Source organism: Bos taurus, chromosome 2, assembly GCF_002263795.3.
Source record: "Bos taurus isolate L1 Dominette 01449 registration number 42190680 breed Hereford chromosome 2, ARS-UCD2.0, whole genome shotgun sequence".
NCBI classification, from domain to species: domain Eukaryota; kingdom Metazoa; phylum Chordata; class Mammalia; order Artiodactyla; family Bovidae; genus Bos; species Bos taurus.
This window is the reverse complement of record NC_037329.1, coordinates 90,657,736-90,678,443: the sequence shown is the minus strand read 5'-3', so window position 1 is coordinate 90,678,443 and position 20,708 is coordinate 90,657,736. Positions and strand designations below refer to the sequence as shown.

General features: G+C 42.6%; 1 protein-coding gene across 5 annotated transcripts in view; it reads right to left on the bottom strand.

Annotated features, from left to right (window-relative positions):
• KIAA2012 overlaps positions 1 to 20,708 on the bottom strand; it is a 126,295-nt gene that overhangs the window by 58,819 nt on the left and 46,768 nt on the right. For all 5 annotated transcript variants that reach the window (XM_005202670.5, XM_010802194.4, XM_010802195.4 and 2 more), the window contains 2 exon segments: positions 19,703 to 19,771; positions 9,817 to 9,893 (listed from right to left, as the gene is read on the bottom strand). In XM_005202670.5, the coding sequence (XP_005202727.1) occupies positions 9,817 to 9,893; positions 19,703 to 19,771 (146 nt within the window).

Below are 20,708 nucleotides of genomic sequence, written 5' to 3'. Positions count from 1 at the left end.
GTGACGCGGAGGGAACCAGCCGTGTAAGGCCAGCACTCGGCCTTCCCAAGTCCCACTCTGAGACCTTGTCTGTCTAGGTTTCCCTGGCCTGGAAGATGGGGAGACCTTCGGTCTTCAGGAGGCCAGAGGAAACACCAGGATCTCAATTCAACAACCCGGCCTGCGAGACGTCCCTGGTGGTGGTCCGATGGTTAAGACTCTGCATTTCCACTGCAGGGGGTGAGGGTTCGATTCCTGGTTGGGGAACAAAGATCCCACATGGTGTGTGGCCAGACCCCTGCCCCCAAAGCCCCTAAACAACCCTGTCTGCCTGCACAGCCTCTTTCTGAGGAGCACATGGGACCCCAAATGACAGCGTGGTTCCACCCTCCACAAGTCTGCTCAGTGGTCCATGTGCCTGTGACCTGTGGTCATCCTGCCCATCTGGGCCACTTGACATCCTGGCCCTCTTTTTACATCCTCAAGGCAATTTGTGCTGGGGAAACAGGCCGAGTGGACAGTGTTTTAGAAGTTCTCCACAAGGAGGTGTGGTGGAGGTACAGTTTTGTTCGAGGCCAGAGAAGAGCTTTCTTGTTCCCTGCCTGTCTTCATTCACTTTATCCTCACTTCTGTGGAAGGAGATTTTACATCTTCCTAAGCATTTAAGGGCTTCCCAGGTGGTACAGTGGTAAAAAAAAAAAAAAAAAATTCACCTGCCCATGCAGGAAATACAAGAGACTCCGGTTCGATCCCTGGGTTGGGAAGATCCCCTGGAGTAGGAAATGGCAACCTGCTCCAGTATTTTTGCCTGGAAAATTCCACGGACAGAGGAGCCTGGCAGGCTCCATGGGGTCTCGAGGAGCTGGACACAACCGAGCACACAAGCATTTACAAATTAGCCTGATAGCCAGTAAACATTAGACCAGGAAGAGAAACACAGTGATGTCTAGATTAGTTTCTGGGAGAGACTGGTGGTGCCTTTGTTGTCAACTCGTTAAGCTTTCTGTGCCTCAGATTCCGTACCTCAGTTCTCAAGGAGCTTTGGAATAATCAAACACAGGACACTTGAATTCCAAAGCTTCGACTATCTGGAAGAAAATCTTATCCAGGAGTTCTAATTGATATTGTCCTCAGTTTAATTAAGTGCTTTGTTGACACAACAGAATCATTGTTTATCTGGCTTAGCAGGGGTTGGAGGAGAAAAAATTTAAGCCAAAATAGTGATCTCTTCTGCTCCAAGGGAGATGGAAACTAGCTTTTTCTGTGAGGGCGTGTCTGGCCATATTCAGGCTGGAACTCTGCCTGTATTTGAGACATGACATATTCTATTTTAGACTTAGATGGGGAGATGGGAGGTGGAGGGTTGTGGGGCAGGCAATCTGAAGAAGTCCCGAGCTCCTTCTAACCCCAAACTTTAACCCCGACTGTGTGCCTTCTGTGTTATGTTGACTGTGGTGTGTCTTTTCCAACCTAGCAGCTGGGAGACAGGGGATCTCAACTGGCAAACTGATTTCATTGTAAAAAATGAAACTTTCACTAAAAAAGAAATGTTACCTGTGGTGATTTGATTTCCACGTGGATCCATTAAAAACTTATTTAACCCATAATTTAGCTAGGCTGAGGAGCTGAACTAATCTAGTAATGCTGGTACAGCACGGGGCTGGGAGAAGAGAAAGACATCCTTCCTTTTCTTTCCTGCCCCCTTCCCCTCCACTGCCCTCCTGACCTCTGACCTCTCAATGTTTCTGGGCAGCCACCTTCTGGGGGAGCTGGGGCACTGCTGGATACAGGATCCCTCACCCCCCTACAAAATCTCTGCTTCCCCTTTCCCCTGGCATTCTGCTGTGCTCCCTTAGGTGCAGGTGCTAAGTCGCTTCAGTCGTGTCCGACTCTGTGCGACCCCATAGATGGCAGCCCGCCAGGCTTCCCCGTCCCTGGGATTCTCCAGGCAAGAATACTGGAGTGGGTTGCCATTTCCTTCTCCACCCTTAGGTGCAGGGGGGGAGAACAAATAAATAGCAATCCACAATGGGATAGGAGAAACCCAAAGGGAAGTGCAACAGGTAGGATTACATAAAGGAATGAAACAAAAAATTCCAGACGGTATGGAGGATACTTGCAGGGCCTTGGGGGCTGAAGGTGGGTGGAGTGGGTAAGCCATAGTTGGATTGACTCATAGTCCTTTAGGTTATTCCTGCCATTCAAACTTCTCCTTTTCCACATATGAACACTTAGATTGCTTACAAGCTCCAAATTCAGCTTTATAGCAGTTTTCAAGCAGAGAACAAGGGCTTAGAGTAATAATTACTATTGTAATTTATCAGGATTGCCTAGTGACAACATTGTGCTAATCCTTTTCCATATGTTGTTTCATCTAATCCTTGTCACGACCCCATGAGGGAACTACCACTGTCCTTTAATTTTTTTTTTTCCACGCTGTGCAGAATATGGAATCAGGGAGCAAACCCACGCCCCCTGCATTGGAAGCACAAAGTCTTAACCACCCAGCCATCAGGAAGATCTGTCATTTTCCTTTATAGATGAGGAAATTGAGCCTCAGAGAGGTTAAGTAACCCCCCTGAAGTCACAGTCAGTACAGAAGAAGCTGGGATCTAAAATCAGCTTTGTTGTTGTTGAGTCAATAAGTTGTGTCCAACTCTTTGTGACTCCATAGACTGCAGCACGCCAGGCTTCCCTGTCCTTCCCCATCTCCCAGAGTTTGCTCAAACTCATGTCCATTGAGTCGATGATGCCATCCAACCATCTCATCCTTCTCTTCCTGCCTTCAATCTTTCCCAGCATCAGGGTCTTTTCCAATGAGTCAGCTCTTCGAATCAGGTGGCCAGAGTATTGGAGCTTCAGCTTCAGCATCAGTCCCTCCAATGGGTATTCAGGGTTGATTTCCTTTAGGATTGACTGGTTGGATCTCCTTGCTGTCTAAGCATCAAAAGCAGCTTTGAGGGATTCCCAAACCAGAAGGCCTTTTGGCAACTGCAGGTTGCGTGTTAAATGGGGCCGTGTCTGTCATGACATCTGTTTCCTCATCTGTAAAATGGGGACAATAACTGCACTTATCTCATAGGGCTGTTGTAAGGATTAAGGGAGATAATCCTAAACTCTGCATATAGTAAACCTTAAAAACGCTGGCTGCTATGACCATTTTAAAAGTCCCTCTTGATAACGGAGAGATAATTGTTGAAGGCTATGACAGGTACATTGGAGTAGGAAATGGCAACCCACTCTAGTATTCTTGCCTGGAAAACTCCATGCACAGTGGAGCTGGGTGGGCTACAGTCCATGGGGTTGCAAGGAGTTGGATATGACTAAGCACGAATGCATGCAGGCATGATAGGTACATGGAGGTTTGTTACACTGTTCTCTCTACTTTTGTCTGCATTTGAAATTTTCCATAATAAAAATAAAAAAGAAAATCAGACACATATTGTGTCTGTCACACTAGTAGCCAACATATCAATAAATACAGAATTATTGGAATAAATAATAGCTGCAGTGAAAATTCAACAAACAAAAGCCTCAGTTTGGTAATTAAAAATAAATCCCTCTCAGTAAATTATCCTTACATTGTCAACAGAGTTTTTGGGCTGACAAAGTAATCCTGTGGGTAAGACTGAACTAGAAGATGAAGTTTGCTTAGATTTTAAAAAACAAAAAACACAAAACCCTTTGAATCAAGTTTCCTAACCAAAGCCATTTACAAAACCAGGGAGAAAGAAAGCAGGAAGGAAAAGAGAGGGGCTGGCTGGGGTGGGGAGGAAGAGCACGGAGCTCCGGAAATGCTGTGCCATGCTATCAGAAATGAGAAGCAGAAGGTGAGCAGTAAAGTGTGCTTTTCTGGATGGGGAGATGCAGATGGTTAATTCTCCCAGGCATTCCTGCTAGGTCCAATCTCACTCCTCAGCCTCAAAAAGACTCTAAGAAGTATGTCTAGTGACATCTCCAATGTGCACAAGAACAAAAGTTTTCAGAGCATGAAATGCCAAATCATGGCAACCAACGGCAGCAAGTATTCTGAGATGGTGTGAGTTATTAGAGAAATGGGAGCTGAACTTCCATATCATTTCCTTGGAAATAAAACAAGTGCAACCTGGGACTTCCCTGGTGGTCCAGCGGCTAAGACTCAGTGCCTCCAATGGTAGGGGCCTGGGTTTGATCCCTGGTTGGGGAACTAAAAGAATTTGCATGCTGTAACTAAAGATCCTGCATGCCACAATGCATGAAGATCCTGAATGCTGCAACTAAGACCTGGTACAGCCAAAGCCAAATGAAATACAGCAATAAGTATTAAAAAACCTGCAATCTCTGAATCCTATTTAGAGGCTTTTCCCATCTAGGACATGGACCTTAATGTCCGTAAGAGATTTATTTGTCAATTTTTCTTTTTTTGAGGAGGTAGCATATGCCAAGAACTGTCCTAAACATGTGAGATGTGAGGGTGAGTAGAGCAGAATAAAAAAAAAAAAAAAAGTCTGTCTTTAAAGAGTAGTAGCTTGTTCTCTAAGATGACAGCTAAAAAGTTCAACAAAAGGCAGGCTATGGTTCAGAAGGACACTGAAACAAAAGGTTATCTATGTACCCTTGCACAAAAACTTAGTGTGTCTACAGGTGTTCTTTTTTTCTCCTGAAAGAGGAAGGCTGAAAGGGGATATGAACACCATCTGTGAAACCACCAAGGAAGCAGATGGGGTAAACACAGGTTTATTCAACCTAAATCCTTAGTGCGCTAGAATTACAGGCTGCTCTTTGAAATCTGAAAGAGGTAAATTTAGGACATACAAGATCAAATATGAATTTATACTGTCATACATTCATGAAATCTGAACTCAAGAAGACAGTATAGGTTGAAATAGAAGTGGCTTTGTGAAATGGGAAAAAGAGACATAATTCTTGTTTAACAGCATTTTTAGGATACTACCGAAGTTCTAATCCCCACAAAGCAACACAACAAAACCCAAGCTAAAGCAAGTGAGAAAGGATGTTTGCTCTCCCTAACAAAGGGAGAGAAAAGACAATGTCAAAACTGGTGAGATGGTTTCTTTCTTATTTTAAACAGAGACACAGTGATTCTTGGAGAATCTAATAAAGTTTGAGCTTGTACTCTGATACTCTTTTAACTGACAACCTTTCTGTCCTGACAACTCCATAAATCAGTGGGCTCAGGGCCTGTCTAGACTCCAGCTTAAAAAGATGGATCTGGATGATTAGAGTTTGATACTTTGAGATCCAGACTTTTCAGAAAAATAGGTGAATTCGTTGCCTCCCCAAAGTCTAGGATCAGAGGGATAAAATGCCGACAAGGGCTTGAGATCCTTAAGAGGAGAATTTTCATGGTCCTATCTAATAATCTAATGAAAACCTAATTAATGTTAAAGAACTTCAACTAACAGTAGTTAATAATGGCACTACAGTGTTGACCCTTGTTTCACTTGCTGTATATTTGCTGTTTACTGTGACTCCTGATCATTTTAAGCTAGGTTTGAATAAAACCAGCTCTGCTCATAGTTCCACTTTTCCTCCTTACAGCGAGAATTTTGAAAAAATAGAAAAGAAAGAAAAACAATAAAAAACCAGGAAGATAAAATAAAAATAAAAAAACTCAACCCAACATATTCATAATTTCAAACAAGTATGCCTGTGCTCTTTTGCATGTATTATTTGCAAGTCTTTAAAGTAATTTTTTTTAATATAGTTGCAGTCATAGTTGACATCACTTTGATTTCCACTTTTAAAATGAAATTGGTAGTTCTCAACGTGGAGTTGGGGCTGGGGTGTGTGTAATTTTCACCTTCCATGGGGCCGTTTGGCAAAGACTGGAGACGCTGTCACCGAAGAGTGGGTTGCGCTACGGGCACCTCGTGGGTGGAGGCTAGGGGTGCTGCTCAGCATCCTGCGATGCCCAGGAAAGCTCCCTGCAACAAGGACTATCGGGCTCAAAGTGCTGAAGTTGAGAAACCCTGTGTTAAACCTTTTGTACTAAATCACATTTCTAGGATGAACAAGCCTCATTTTTTTTAATGCCGGAATTAAACCCTTCACAATTAATTGAATCGTTTCTCTGACTGTTTCCAGTTTTTCTCTAGGACATCCTCACTCGATTTTCGCCCCCCTGCTGAGTTATTTCCTTAGGGTAAATCCCCAAAAGTCAGAAATACTGAATCAATGGGTATGAATATTTTTTCATGTTATACACGTTATACTGCCATTTTCCCTTACAAGTGGTTTGAATCAAATTACAACCCGCCAGAAGTGTTTAAGTGTACCAGTTTTGCCAAAAACTCAACAGTACTGGGTGTTATCATTAAAAAAAGGTGAGAGGAGGCACATATCTCAGATATAAAATTGTACCTCCAGTTTGCCTCAGTTTGAATTTAAATTGCTACTCAGAAATGAATATTGTTTCCATATGTTTTCTATTACTATCATTTTTGATATGAATTATTTATGTCTTTTGCTTATTTTTCTAATTGGTTTTGTTTTCTTCTTCTTTTTAAAAAAGATTTACTTATTTTTTTTGGCTGCTCTGGGTCTTTGTTGCTGCATACAGACTTTCTGGACCTACTCTCTAGTTGCGGTTCTCGGGCTCCTCTCATTGTGGCAGCTTCTCTTGTTGCGGAGTGCAGGCTCTAGGGCACTCAGGCTTCAATAGCTGGGGCTCACAGACTTATATGCTCTGTGGCATGTGGGATCTTCTGGGACCAGGAATTGAAACTGCGTCCCCTGCATTGGCAGGCAGATTCTTAACCAATAGACCACCAGAGAAGCCCAATGTTTTTCTTTTAAAATTGAATGTGATCTTTACCAAGCATAGATAGTAATACTGCTGTAGTTACTGCAATTATAATTATTTTTCTTACTTTTTCAAGAAAGTTTTACTTTCTCCCCTCTCAAGATAGATATGTTAACCCTTCCTTATAGAATTTTAATTTACACTTTTAATAATCTTTTTAGATTCTGCTCACCTCACCCAACCTTTGGCCTCTTACATAGAGAGGCCCTGGGGAAGAGGAAAATCTCTAGTGATTGAGGTCAGCCACCGAGGTAAGAGCAGTGCTTCGTTTCTGATGGTATCCCAGGAACTAATTTCCCTTAATCAAATGAAATGCCTTAGGAGGAGCCACAAGGCAGAAAGGAAAATATATGTGAAGAAGAATACCAAATTCTGTGAGGAGTTTGAAGGACCTGCATTAAAAAAAGGGCACCATACCTTTAGGACTTCAGAACTGGAAATGTTCCACATGCAGCTATTAATATGCAAAAAATGCCTTCATAAATACTTGATTCTGTTCACAGTGGGGAAGCAGCTCATTTGAAAGAGGAAATGGGAGCTTGGAGTTGAAACATGTCTGCTTGTCTCCTTTTTCTTTTTTCATTTCTCATCTCCGAATTTCCTCTTGTAGGCTTCTTCCCCACCCTTTCCCCACTAAACCACCTCCTTCAATTCCTAGGAAGTGGTTGACGTCGGTTGCTACTCCTCTCTATTTATGGATTTACCGCCTAGGCCCTGATTCTCGGCCAGGTGCGGAAGAGCTGCCGTCCTGTGTGCTAGAGGCAAGAGCTCTCGTGACTCCTTATCCCCACAGCGTCCACTGCCTCTTCGGAAACGCACAGCGGAGGTTTTAAAATCCAACCACTAGGGGGCACCAGAGGCAGCCTCCAGAACTGGGTAAATCCAGGAACCCAGGCACGTCCTGCAAAGCGCTGTCTGGCTTTCTCACCCGCCCGTCAGAAATTCTTTTCCAAATCGAGGTGTGTGACTTCTCATTTAAAGCATGGTGATGCCAAAAGATTCCTCTCAGCACACTGATATAAAAGTCAAAGTATCTTGTGTGACTGAACTCCTAATATGGTCAGATCCCAGTGGTGGGAGGGGGCGGGGTGGAGGGGGGAGTGGAGGTGGGAGTGGGGATTCATGGAAAGGAAAGAAGAGCAGAAACTGCTGGCGCTGATAAAGATCAATTTTGTGTGATACCCTAGCCTGCTTCAGAGAGGGAAGGCGACACTGGAAGGAATCTACTACGTTTGTCAGTGGCCCATCAAGGTACATAACTGAAATCCGCTGGGCAGAAATTTGTTTCTAAATCCTTTCCAGATGCTTTATAGTAAACATGAAATTAGCCATTTACATGGAGTAGGTTGAGGAAGTAGTTAAAGTTGAAGTCAGTGATTAATCTAATAAAGAGCCATTAGCCTCAAGAAGTAAGGGGGTGAGGAAGGCATGGAAGGCACCTCCCCCTCTCAGACCTTACCCCCATTTTCTCTGGGTTTGGAGGCTGGTGAGACTTCCTAGACATTTCCTCGATGGCTTTCCTTTCTGGTACTACTTCTCAAGGAAGCAAGACTACTGCAACTTGAACAAACCAACAGGTTCTGGTGGGAACAACTCCCGTCCTTTCACAAAGCGAGGATGCGGGCAAGTCTCAGAGTGAGTGGGTTTGCCAGAGCCTCACAGAGGAAACCCAGGATTAGAGTTGAAGACCCTGGGTCTGGTGTTCCTTTTTCTGGCTGCAAGGTTAATAATTCAGTTTAGGATTTAATTTGACGTGGCTGAGCCACTCTTATTGCAGGTGATATGAGGTCTCCTGGAATATAATGATGGGGCTGTGTGAATTTGGAGTACATGAGGTATTTGCAAGGCCTCTGGAGTCATGGAATTATTGAAATACAGCATATTTTCCTCAGTCACAGTCTCTCTTGAAGAAAACCTTTCACATTCCATATAAAGGGTATCTTCAAAACAGGCATATTAAAAAAAATGCAAATGTTGGTTGTGTGGCTCCTTAGTAGCAGGAAGGGTCGACTCAGTTGTGTTTTAGCTCAGGGGAGGCCTGACCCAGGCCTGGGGTCCTAACACCCAGAGTTCAGGTCCTTCCTCAGAACCAACTAGGCACACACAGGGAAACAAAGTTACTTTTATTATTACTGTGTTTTAATGAGTGTGAGGGAAGAGGAGAAAGCCAGGAAGTTGGAGATAAGGGAGAAATAGAGGCCATGTTGGTTCATCTCTCAACCACCAGCACCCGCCCCAGCCCCCCGCAGGGAGAGCCCCGGGCTGTGCTGCGTCTGCTGAGACCCGCAAAGTTCTAGGAAATACCCTGAGTTGTCTCTCTAGAGTGAATCTCAAGGCAGTGCCAGCTTCAAATCTTTAATTTTAAGGAACCAATTTATAAATATTTGTAAACATATGTCCTCGAATCACTAATAAGTATTTTTTTTTTATTTTATTTATTTATTTGGCTGCTCTGGGTCTTAGTTGTAGCATGTGGGATCTAGCTCCCTGACCAGGGATCGAACCTGGGCCCCCGGCACTGGGAGCTCAGAGTCTTAGCCACTGGACCACCAGGGAAGTCCCACTAATAAGTATTCTTAATCCACCCGGATAAAGCATTTTTCTCCTTTCTTCACAGTCTCCTTGCATTTTTTTCTTAGTTGCTATTTTTTCTCTCCCCATTGGGAATGAGAATTAGAGTAGGAAAAAAACGGGCCCATTGGCGCAAAGTCTTAGTCCCCACTGCCTCAATGGAGGATGCCTTTCTGTGTTTCCCTGTTCCCTTCTGACTTTGCAGAAGTCAGGGAAAGGCCTCTTCAGCTTATTCGCGCTTATGAAGAGCCAGACAAAACAGTCCAAGTTGAGTTAAGACATTCCAAGTCTATGAGTTAAGGAACCTCTGTGATTTTATAGTCTGCTTGTCTCATTTAATTGATGAAGCAAATGAGGCCCAGAGAGGTGAAGAATCTCACCCAGGGTCACACAGCAAGCAGGGACAAGAACCTCAAAGTCCCGACTACCAGTCACTTGCTCATGCAGAATCAATACTGTACCTGATTCTCTGGCTTTTGAGTCAAAGGTGAAGTCTCATTAAGATTCATATGAAGATCTGTTCTGGATTCAGTGTTTACTATGATGAAAATCAGAGAGAAAAGGGTCAAGGTTGTCAGATATAGGTCTCATGAATTTTTATGTATACAATACACCTACATACCTAGTTCATATGTGTAAGACTATAAATGTACACATGCTTATGGCATTCATATTTACTTACCAAATAACACATGTAACCTCTATAGGCACAGTCTAAATGCTCCATTTAATAAAGTGTTATAGAGCTTATATTCAAATTTCTAGTTTTCTTGTTTTGGTTGCTCTTTAAAAGAACAAAAGTAAATTCTTTGTGCTACTAAAATTCAGATAAAGCTGAAATTAAAAAGGAAATATTGATGGAAAAAAATCTGCTGATACTGTTGAATATAAATTTTGTATGATCCAACTTCACTGAAGTAGGAAAATGCTTCTGCAACCTTCCAGATAGAGAGATCAGAGCCTTCCCTTTTCCTCATTATGTGGAGGGGCAATAGGAGAGGTGGAAACACAAGCAAACAAAGGCAAAGGTCAAAACGGGGCTGGTGGGAGGGGACTAACAGAAATCTTGCCGCTCACCCAGAAGCAGGCACATACGGACAACCACATGGGCTGGCGTGTAACCTTCACGACTCCCCTCCATGGTCGTGCTGTCATACTCGCTATAGGTGTGGAAGCTGAGGCTCAAAAGATAAAGTAATCCACCCAAGGGTGTGCAACTAGTGAGGTTTTGAGTAAGGATTTGAGTCCAAGACTGCCAGACTCAAACTTCATGCTGTTAGAGGATAGGATTTATTTTGTTTTTCTTTTTTTCCCCTAAGAAAGTAAATTTCATGTCTGTAAAGGAATGTTTATTTGAGGAACAGATTCAGCTAAGTGCATGGCTCCTCTGAAAAGGATTTTAGTCTCTTGTACTGGACTAGTGTCCAACACAAAGTTCTTTACATACTTGCTACTCCTAAGTAGTTCTGTGATGAGTCTGGCCATATGCAATTCTGCATCTTTGCCTCTTTGACCTGAAGCCTCTATTCTTTCTTTGTGGGCTGACTTTCCCTTTCCCTTTTCTGTTGTTTCTCAGCTGTTCTATCTTGCTGGAAAATGGCTTCTGCACAGATTGAAAACATTTGTTATTTGAGATAACTAGGGAAACTGAGGCCCAGAGAGTGATTTCATGTGATTGGCTCAAGGCCATACCTTGAAAGAGTGCGAGACCAGAACTTGAACCCAGACCTCCTGACTTAGTATCTCCTACTTTTCCCCTCCACTTCACACCTCCTCCTGTTAGCCTCACTTGATCTTGCCACATCACAGCTGTTTGGCCCTGATCCATCCTCTGGACAAATCCAGCCCAACAAAATTGCATTGCAATGAGGTTCACTTGACCGTGGCTTGGAAGGAACCATGAGTCTCTTAGAAAAGAAACTTATAAATTCTAATGCATAAGGAAAGTTCTTGCAACACCAGGAGAATGAATCAGTCAGCCAGAGTTCAAGAAATGTAAACACGTTTTTAGATAGGAGACTGAAAAATTGCTTAAGACTTCTCCATCTCTTGGGTCAAGACCCTGGTAATTTACTGAGGTCCAAGCTGTCAAGGAGGAGACACAACTCAAATTGCATTCCTGGGAGATAGAGCAATGGGGGTGGTAACACTTCCTCTCTGAACCATGTGGCAGGATCTGCCCCTCTTATCAAGCTGAAGAAACTGACTAACCCATCAACCATTGCAGGCAGCTGGGTGTGAATACAGGCACAGTTTTTTCCCATTATTCCTGAGCTGGTGTGTACATTCACAGACCACACACTACACAACTTCCAGGCCTGCCTGAAACTGGGAGCTCAGAGTCTTTTTGTGGTGACCATTTCTGCCACTAAAGAGATAAACAAAAAACACATCCTTCCCCTGCTGCCCACCATTGGGCCCAAGCAGATTTTCAAATGCTAGCATTAATCTAGCGGCAGGCTTTTAGCAAGGAGATAGCATTCCTGCCAGATAATCGGGCAATTTCAAAGATGACCCTTGCTAGGTGGGGTCTCATGCCAAACCTCTTTTGCCTTCTTCAAATCATGGGATCCTTCAGCAAGCACTCAAAACTTGAAAAGCAGTAAAGAGCATCTGATACTAGCATGCAATATAGATGCCTTAAAATTTCACTCAATTTCGAGAGTAGAATGGAAATATATACTATATGCTACCATAGGTAAAACAGATGAAAGTGAGTGAAAGTGTTAGTTGCACAGTCATGTCCGACTCTTTGCAACCTTATGAATGATAGCCTGCCAGCCTTCTCTGTTCATGGGGATGCTCTATGCAAGCATACTGGAGTGGGTTGCCATGCCCTCCTCCAGGGGACCTTCCCAACCAGGGATCCAACTCACATCTCTTATGTCTACTGTATTGGCAAGCGGGTTCTTTACTGGGAAGCCCTGGATATATGTATACCTATGCCTGATTCATGTTGATGTATGGCAGAAACCAACACCATATTGTAAAGCAATTATCCTTCAATTACAAATAAAAATAAATTAAAAATTTCCTTCAATTTCAATCTATGTTATTGTTGTTGCTGTTCAACCTATGTTGCTGCTGCTAAGTCCCTTCAGTTGTGTCTGACTCTGTGTGACCCCATAGACGTCAGCCCACCAGGCTCCACCATCCCTGGGATTCTCCAGGCAAGAACACTGGAGTGGGTTGTCATTTCCTTCTCCAATGCATGAAAGTGAAAAGTGAGAGTGAAGTTGCTCAGTCATGTCCGACTCTTAGCGACCCTATGGACTGCTGCCCACCAGGCTCCTCCAACCTTGGGATTTTCCAGGCAAGAGTACTGGTGCCATTGCCTTCTCAACCTATGCTGGCCATGTTTAATTCCCAAGTTGTTGTTTATTGTTTTAAATAAAAATGAAACATGGCTATATTTATTCTGATTGTTTCAGAATACTTATTTCTCTTGGTATAGGATGCTCATCTGATATCAAAATAGAGACTGAAAGTCACCTTATCAGGCAGAGTGGGCCACCTGATTCCTTCCCAGTTGTGTGTCAGTTCTTGTGAGAGAATGTCAGACCTGCAGGCTCCAAAGGGGTCAAATGCTTGGTGGGTACAAGGGCAGGAGCTATCAAAAGTGCTGGCGGGAGCCTCTTAAATTATGCATAGCGTCTTTTTCCATCATGCTGTTCCTGAGGCGTGAGTACCCTTTGACCACTAATGTTCACTCACAGAACTGCCCCCATAACTTGCAGTGGTTCATCATTGAGGGGATGTACGAAGATCATGGCATCCGGTCCCATCACTTCATGGGAAATAGATGGGGAAACAGTGGAAACAGTGTCAGATTTTATTTTTCTGGGCTCCAAAATCACTGCAGATGGTGACTGCAGCCATGAAATTAAAAGACGCTTGCTCCTTGGAAGGAAAGTTATGACCAACCTAGATAGCATATTCAAAAGCAGAGACATTACTTTGCCAACAAAGGTTTGTCTAGTCAAGGCTATGGTTTTTCCTGTGGTCATGTATGGATGTGAGAGTTGGACTGTGAAGAAGGCTGAGCGCTGAAGAATTGATGCTTTTGAACTGTGGTGTTGAAGAAGACTCTTGAGAGTCCCTTGGACTGCAAGGAGATCCAACCAGTCCATTCTGAAGGAGATCAGCCCTGGGATTTCTTTGGAAGGAATGATGCTAAAGCTGAAACTCCAGTACTTTGGCCACCTCATGTGAAGAGTTGACTCATTGGAAAAGACTCTGATCCTGGGAGGGATTGGGGGCAGGAGGAGAAGGGGACAACAGAGGATGAGATGGCTGGATGGTATCACTGACTCGATGGACGTGAGTCTGAGTGAACTCCGGGAGTTGGTGATGGACAGGGAGGCCTGGCGTGCTGTGATTCATGGGGTTGCAAAGAGTCAGACACGACTGAGCGACTGATCTGATCTGATCCAATGCCAAACAGATCTCAGAAAGTACTTTTGCCTTCCCACAGCTTTGCAAGTGGACTTGCAGCAGAAACCAGTGGGAGGAGGCTTAAGAGTTAGTCTTCATACCTTCATGGTTTTGTGTTTTTGGTCAAAAATGGAAAATGCAAAGGCAAATTCCAGATTGTTAAAAAAAATTCTTTCCAGTAGAAATGAAACCATAAAAGGAAGGATAATACTGGCCCCTTTACATAGCCCTGCTGACCTTTCCTTAAGAATAGTATCTAAAAATACTTTATTTTCTATGATATGACTCAAGATGCCTATGACCTGTAGAGCTTTTGTTGTGTTATAATAAATCTTGAACCTGTTTGTTTAATGCAGGAGATCAAGACCCAAGATGGCCTTTTGGTATTGTCATTAGCAAATTCTTGGAACAAGATTTAAGGTCTTGTTTATGCTACACATTTTCACTTTAAATCTTCCTGGATGAGGAGGAGGATGAGATGGGCATATCAAACAGTTGCTTAAGACCTGTGAAAGTCTCCAGCCTAAAGATGTACCCCAGGGAACTCTATTAAAGGAGCCAAGTAGACAGATGTAGAAGATATGAGTCAGCCTGGGTTTAAATATGGAAATGTCTAGTTAAATGCAAGGACATTATTTTTATTCCAATTTGAAATAACTTTTTTTACTTACTTATATCTTCTTAGACCAAGGCTAACTCAGTCTCAAGAGTCTAGCTTTGGGAATACCAACTTCTCTCAAATGTTCATAAATTACTTTTTATGGAGAGGTCCAAAGGTGCGTGGCAGTTTACCAAGCCCCAGATGGAAGGCAAATTGAAATTCAAGTTGTGTAGCAATAAAATATCAACTACACTCGAAATCCTCCAATTGACATACATCATACGACTAATAAGGATACTTGTGGTAGAAGATGGCATAGAAGAAAGGAGTTCAAAGAAGAGGCTGAAGGTGGAGCTACATACAGAGTGGCCAATCAATTCGGTTCAATATTCTGTGGAAAATACTGTCCTTGGACACTTGCTGTCAAGCAAGTGTAGATCTCTGGTCTTACCCTGCTCAATCCATTGTCTACATAGTTGGGAGAGTCATTTCTCTAAAATAAAAACCTGGTTATGTCAGTTTGTGTGTAAACAGGATCTCACAGCCTTTAGAATAAATTTCTTTGTTGCTACCTATGAGCCTTCCTGATCTGCTCCTGTCTACCCCACCAGCTGCATTTCTCACCACTTCCTCTCTTAAATGTACCCTGAGGTCCAGGCACTACGAGCTACTTACATTTCTCCCATGCCACCATGCTTTCTAACCTTCTTATGGTCCCTTTTCCTGGAGCATTCTTTCATCTTTGATATGGCTAGTTCCTATCTATATCCTTAGAAACTCAGCCTTCTTAACCCCCAGACTGAGTTAGCATGTACTCCCCATGTGCTCTCAGCACACTCCACTAGTCTGGATGACTTTAAGGCATGGACTTTATCTCTCAACTCTTATGCCCAGCACATTATTTGGCATTAGTAGATGGTCTATCAGTGTTTGTTGGATGAATGAATGAGCAATCTTTATGTGTCCCGTAAAACAGATGCACTAATCCTTTCCATTGGACATGTTCTGATGCTGGTGTCTTCATTAATTTTCAAGTGAGGGATTTCTAGGAATGAAGATGATGGCAAATGTAAATCCTCAGGCCATAGGGAGATGTGTGAAGGAAGCAAGAGAGAAACCAGGAGAAAAAAAATCCCTAAGAAAACCTCATGCTTCTTTATCGTCCTTTTTATGAGAAGGTAACACAAATGTCTGGAGAGTGATGGAACAGAAAACAGTATTTATGGATTACTAGTTAATAAAAGTTATCATTTTTTAATCACTCTGACAGGACAAAACTTAATATTCTTAACTTTATTACAGCTGATACACACACATACACACACACACACACCGAGACATCTTGAAATCCATACCAGCCTTAAAGTGCATTGTGCTAATGCACACTTCACTGCTTGAGCAAGGCCCTGATCCCTCATGCATGTCATACACTTAATGGACAGTGGATCCTGCTACTATAGAAAGGACACTTCCTGAGCATTCCAAGAATCCTTAGATTTGTGAATACTCCTAGTGTGTATCACATCCCCAGTAAAACTAAACTAAAAATGAAGAAAGAGGGGGAGCTCTTCAGACTCTTAATGAGTTGATAGATATATAGGGTTTGAATGATTTATAAAACTATTTTTTGGCAGAGAATCATCAAATTGTTAGACCACTTCACTTTCTCTTAATCCCATTACCAGTCACAGCAGTTGGTATACTTTTTAGGGCCGTTAAAAAAAATCAAGAACTTACTTCCCTGGTGGTATAGTGGATACGAATTCACCTGCCAATGTAGGGGACACAGGTTCGATTGTGCCACAATTATTGAGCCTGTGTCTAGAGCCTGAGAACCCCCAACTAAAGCCTACATGCTACAACTACTGAAGCCTAGAAGATTTGCTTGGCAACAAAAGAAGCCATTCAATGAGAAGCCTGTGTCCCACAAGGAAGAGTAACCCCAGCTCATCGCAACCAGAGAAAGCCGCAGCAACGAAGACCCAATACAGCCCCAAACAAGCAAACAGTGTTCTTCTTTTAAAAAAATTAACTTCCCAAGAGCTCCTGCAGATGTTACAGTGAATATAGACCACAAGGCTGAGACGCTTTAGTGTACTCACTAGCTTCTGTCTCCTAGCCTGGCCATATCTATAATTTGACTTCTTACCTCTGTAAAATGATAGATTGTATGTGTCCCTGACTTCTGAAGTCATTTGCAAATAGTCAAAACTGTCCTTCAAGTACACAAATACCTAAAGTCTGTCATCTATATAATTTTTAAAAATCCCATCATTTTTATCTGAAAATATTCCTTGGGGCAGAGATCTAGATGGCAGAAAAGAAGGATGTGGAGCTTACCTCCTCCCACAAACACATCAAAACTACATCTATATGTGGAACAATTATCATAAAAACTATTCCTTAAAACCAAATGGCCAAGAAAACAAAAAGTTGTTAAAGCTCTATAGATTCTGATGAATAGATGTTTTAAATTGCTCTTTAAAACTCAATCCCAGAGGGTATCTGGTATTTTCAGAGTAGTGTTACATCCATTTTCTTAAAAACAAATGGGGAGTGTTAGGCTTAAAGAGATGTAAGAATTTTTTGTTAAGGTCTTTGAGCAAATCAAGGGAACAAATAAGTTTCCTCTATTCTAAGCCCTGAAGCAGGTAGTCTATGCTTCTATGGGTAGTCCCATCGGAATGGGAGTTGTCATTTAACGGGGATAGACTTTCAGTTTTGCAAGATAAAAAGAGTTCTGGAGACTGGTTACACAACTAGTGTGAATCTACCGAACACGACTGAAGTGTACACTTAAAAACTGTTAAGATGGCAACTTTTATTTCCTGTGTATTTTGCCACAATTAAACAAATGTCAGAGGACAGAAGGAGATGAGGAATTATGCTCCAGGCAAAGGGAACAGTGTGTTCAAAAGCTTGGAAATGAGAGAGAGATTTGCATTAGCCTAAGGTCTTTCAGTTACTAGGAATAGAAGAGAGAAGGAATTAAAAGTTTTCTTTCCTTCCCCTGGATACAAAGCTTGCCATGGGGCTGTTCTGAAGCAGCTCAGGTTTGTCTTTGGCACTTCACCATTTCCCTTCCTATACTTGTCTTTTTGAATCTCTTTTTCCATTTAGCTAATATTTTCCTGTTCATCCAAGCCCTCCAATGTACCACAACTACCAGGAATATTTCAACTCTTAAAGCTCCACTTATTCCCAAATTCTCCAACCTTGTTTCCATCCCATCAGAATTTTTAGTCCCTTAGGGCAGCTGTTCTTACCAGGTTGTGAGAGGACAGTTACCCGATTAAACACATTTTTACTAAAGTGTGAATGACTGGTAGCTTCTCAGAAGTATCAACCTTTTAAGAGACTACTTCAGAATTCAAAGTGAATCTATTATTAGTGAGATTTTAACAGTAGAGTGAAGTGAAACTGTACCATTTTCAGCCATATTAGGAAGAATATTTTTGATCTGGAGAGCTACCCTGTAAACAGGCTTATCTGGCTTGATAATCTATCTTGGCAGTTTGGTTCTCCCAAACTGTTCTGACTTTGTTTCAACTTCTTTCCATATCTCTAAAAGTTATAAATAATTTTTGGTGTTATCCACAAAAAAGTGTCTGATGCTGAGTAAAGGTCATTGAAAGGTGAAAAGGATGTGCAACAGAAATCATTTATTAGTGTGAGTCATTATTAAGTTAGGAACTTCCTAAGCTCTTGTATGTTAGGCAGACACATACCTGTCTATTCTATTTTACATTTTATTTAAGTATAGTTGATTTACAATATTGTGTTAATTTCCACCTTACAATAAAGTGATTATATATGTGTTTATATATGTATATATACACAATATTCTTTTCTATTATGGTTTCTCACAGAATATTGAATATAGTACCCTGTGCTATACGGTAGGACCTTGTTGTTTATCCACTGTCTATACAGTAGTTTCCCTCTGCTAATCCCAAACTCCCAATCCTTCTTCCCCACCCCTGCTCCCCCTTGGCAAGCACAAGTCTGTTCTCTGTAAGTCTGGAAACATGCGTGTTTAGATTGACATCACCACTAACCATGCATAGTCTTAAAAATACAGGTTCCTATGGTTCAGATCCCAGCTTCACCAGTTAGGTGTATGACCTTGGGCTAGTCACTTCACCTCTCTGAGCCACCTTGTCTTAGATGAAAAGTGAGGACAACGATAGAAATTACCTCTTATCATTGCTATGAGGATAATGTGATCTAATGAATGTGGAACATTCATCACAGTGTTTGGCGTGTGGAAGACAGATAGCGATGGTAGTTCTCATCTTGATCGTCCTCATCCTTCCCTGGAGGGCTCCTATGAAGAGCTGCTTTGGCCCAGTTCCAGCCCAACAAGTGAGAATGAACAGAACTGGCCCCGGCACTCTTCCCACCATGATCAGGATGTCCCCCCAAGGAGAATGGCGAGAGGACCAATGCCGGGCTCTCTGGTGTTCCTCTGCTTACAGATTTTGACATTGGCAAGCATGTGACAGTGCTTTTCTCCTTCAAATTTTGCCGTCTATAGCAAAACCAGTGCCCTCCACCCATCTGGCTCCAGCCCTCTGTCTGTGGCCTCGCTTCCTGTTGCTATAGCAGGTCTCTCATGCAGGATTCATCCCTGCCTGTCCCAAAATAAGCAGTGAGGAAGACCACACACATTTCTCTATTAATCAAAGACTATTTTTAGGAGTGAGAGAAAAATCTTTACATAATCATCCTCCCCCCTGGTTTGAAGCAGAAGCAACAGTCGCAGCAGCTGGAAGATGAGCTTCAAAGTCAAACCTATAGTTCCAGTTTTTGCTTATTTCTCCATGGGGGAAACGAAATGGAAAAGGAAGCATGGAAGAGGCAGAACTGACCTCACTCCTGCATTTAGAGCACAAGCCTGAGAACCTTTTCCGGATAGTTTTTTAGTTTGTGGATATGAAATTTGAACTGTGCCCAACCCTGGGAGGCAATACTCACCTCGTTATAATGTGAACTGTGCAGCGTTTGGTCTGCAAAACCCACAGGACATGTGTGCAAATTCTCCTTTGGGAGCCAGCTCAGCACAGGCATTTGGTCTGACTTTTCTTCTCCCCTAATATTTACACTCAGACCACAGCACCAAGACTGCCCATGAGTAACTCTAGAGGATGCTGTATTTCTTAGACTTTCTATGAAAGGAATCTTATTTCCTACTTACTGCTATATTTGGGGAGAAACTGTGTGCTTCTGGAGGTCTGGGTATGAAATAAAATGTATATGAGTCCAATAACCCAGAGGAGAAGTAGAAGTGACTCTTTAGGGGGAAATCTTACCTTTTAGTAGATGTTGAATACTAGATTCCTCCTCTCCGTGGCCGGCATTTGAACTGACAGATTCATAGGCTGAAAAACAATAAGGGTTTTACCTGAGTCTATGAAAAAAGTCTTGCAAAAAAGCTATTTTCCTTACCCTAAGACGGGGGAAAACACAGTGGGATGGCTTGATGCCTAGGTCTCCTAATGAATTAAATACTTTTGAAAACCCTTAGATGCCATCATTGAGGGAAGGCTGATCTGGGATTTAAAAAGCATGGAAGAAATAAATAATATTCTTATTTGAGGTGTTGAGGGTGAAACCCTGTAGGTACTGTGACGTGTAAATTCGGAGAGGCGAACCTGCGACAGAATAAGAACATGAAACAGTTAACTCCTGACACCCGCTGTGAGGAGATGCCCAGATCTGAACAGCAGATGTGCCGTGGGGGCCCCAGTGCGGACAGCGACGGGGGGATGACAGACAAGCGTGAGGAGCCCCCGCCTCCAGCTGTAGCCAAATTCAAGGGTTGGACCAGGGAGACAGGAGGGCTTCTAGCCCATCTGATCCCAGCCAGAAAGACAGACAGGCTTTTGTACAGCCCTGATGAATTTTTTTTGCAATCTCTTCAGAGTCACTCTGGATGAGAAATATTCTCCTAGCTGCCCTTGTCAGTCAAAATGAAAACTAGTTAAAATAATGGCTGAAGAAGGTAGGGTTAACAGGCCAGAGAAAGGCAGTTAGGGGAGAGGTAACGGATAGCAAGGAGATCAGCTGAGTGGATCTGAAATGGGTCTTTTAATGAGAAGTGTGTGTCTGTTTGTCAGAGAGACAAAGGTGTGAGATATCAGAAAGATAGAAATAGGGAGGAAGAAAGTCATAGAGAATCAAATACATCTGAAAAAGATTTTGAGACCTATCTAACTCCCCCGCCCCCACTCATTTCCCTATACATGTTTGTATTTATATGCTTCATCGTCTCATTACTGATAATACATATTACCAGAGACACTGCCAGAAAAGAAT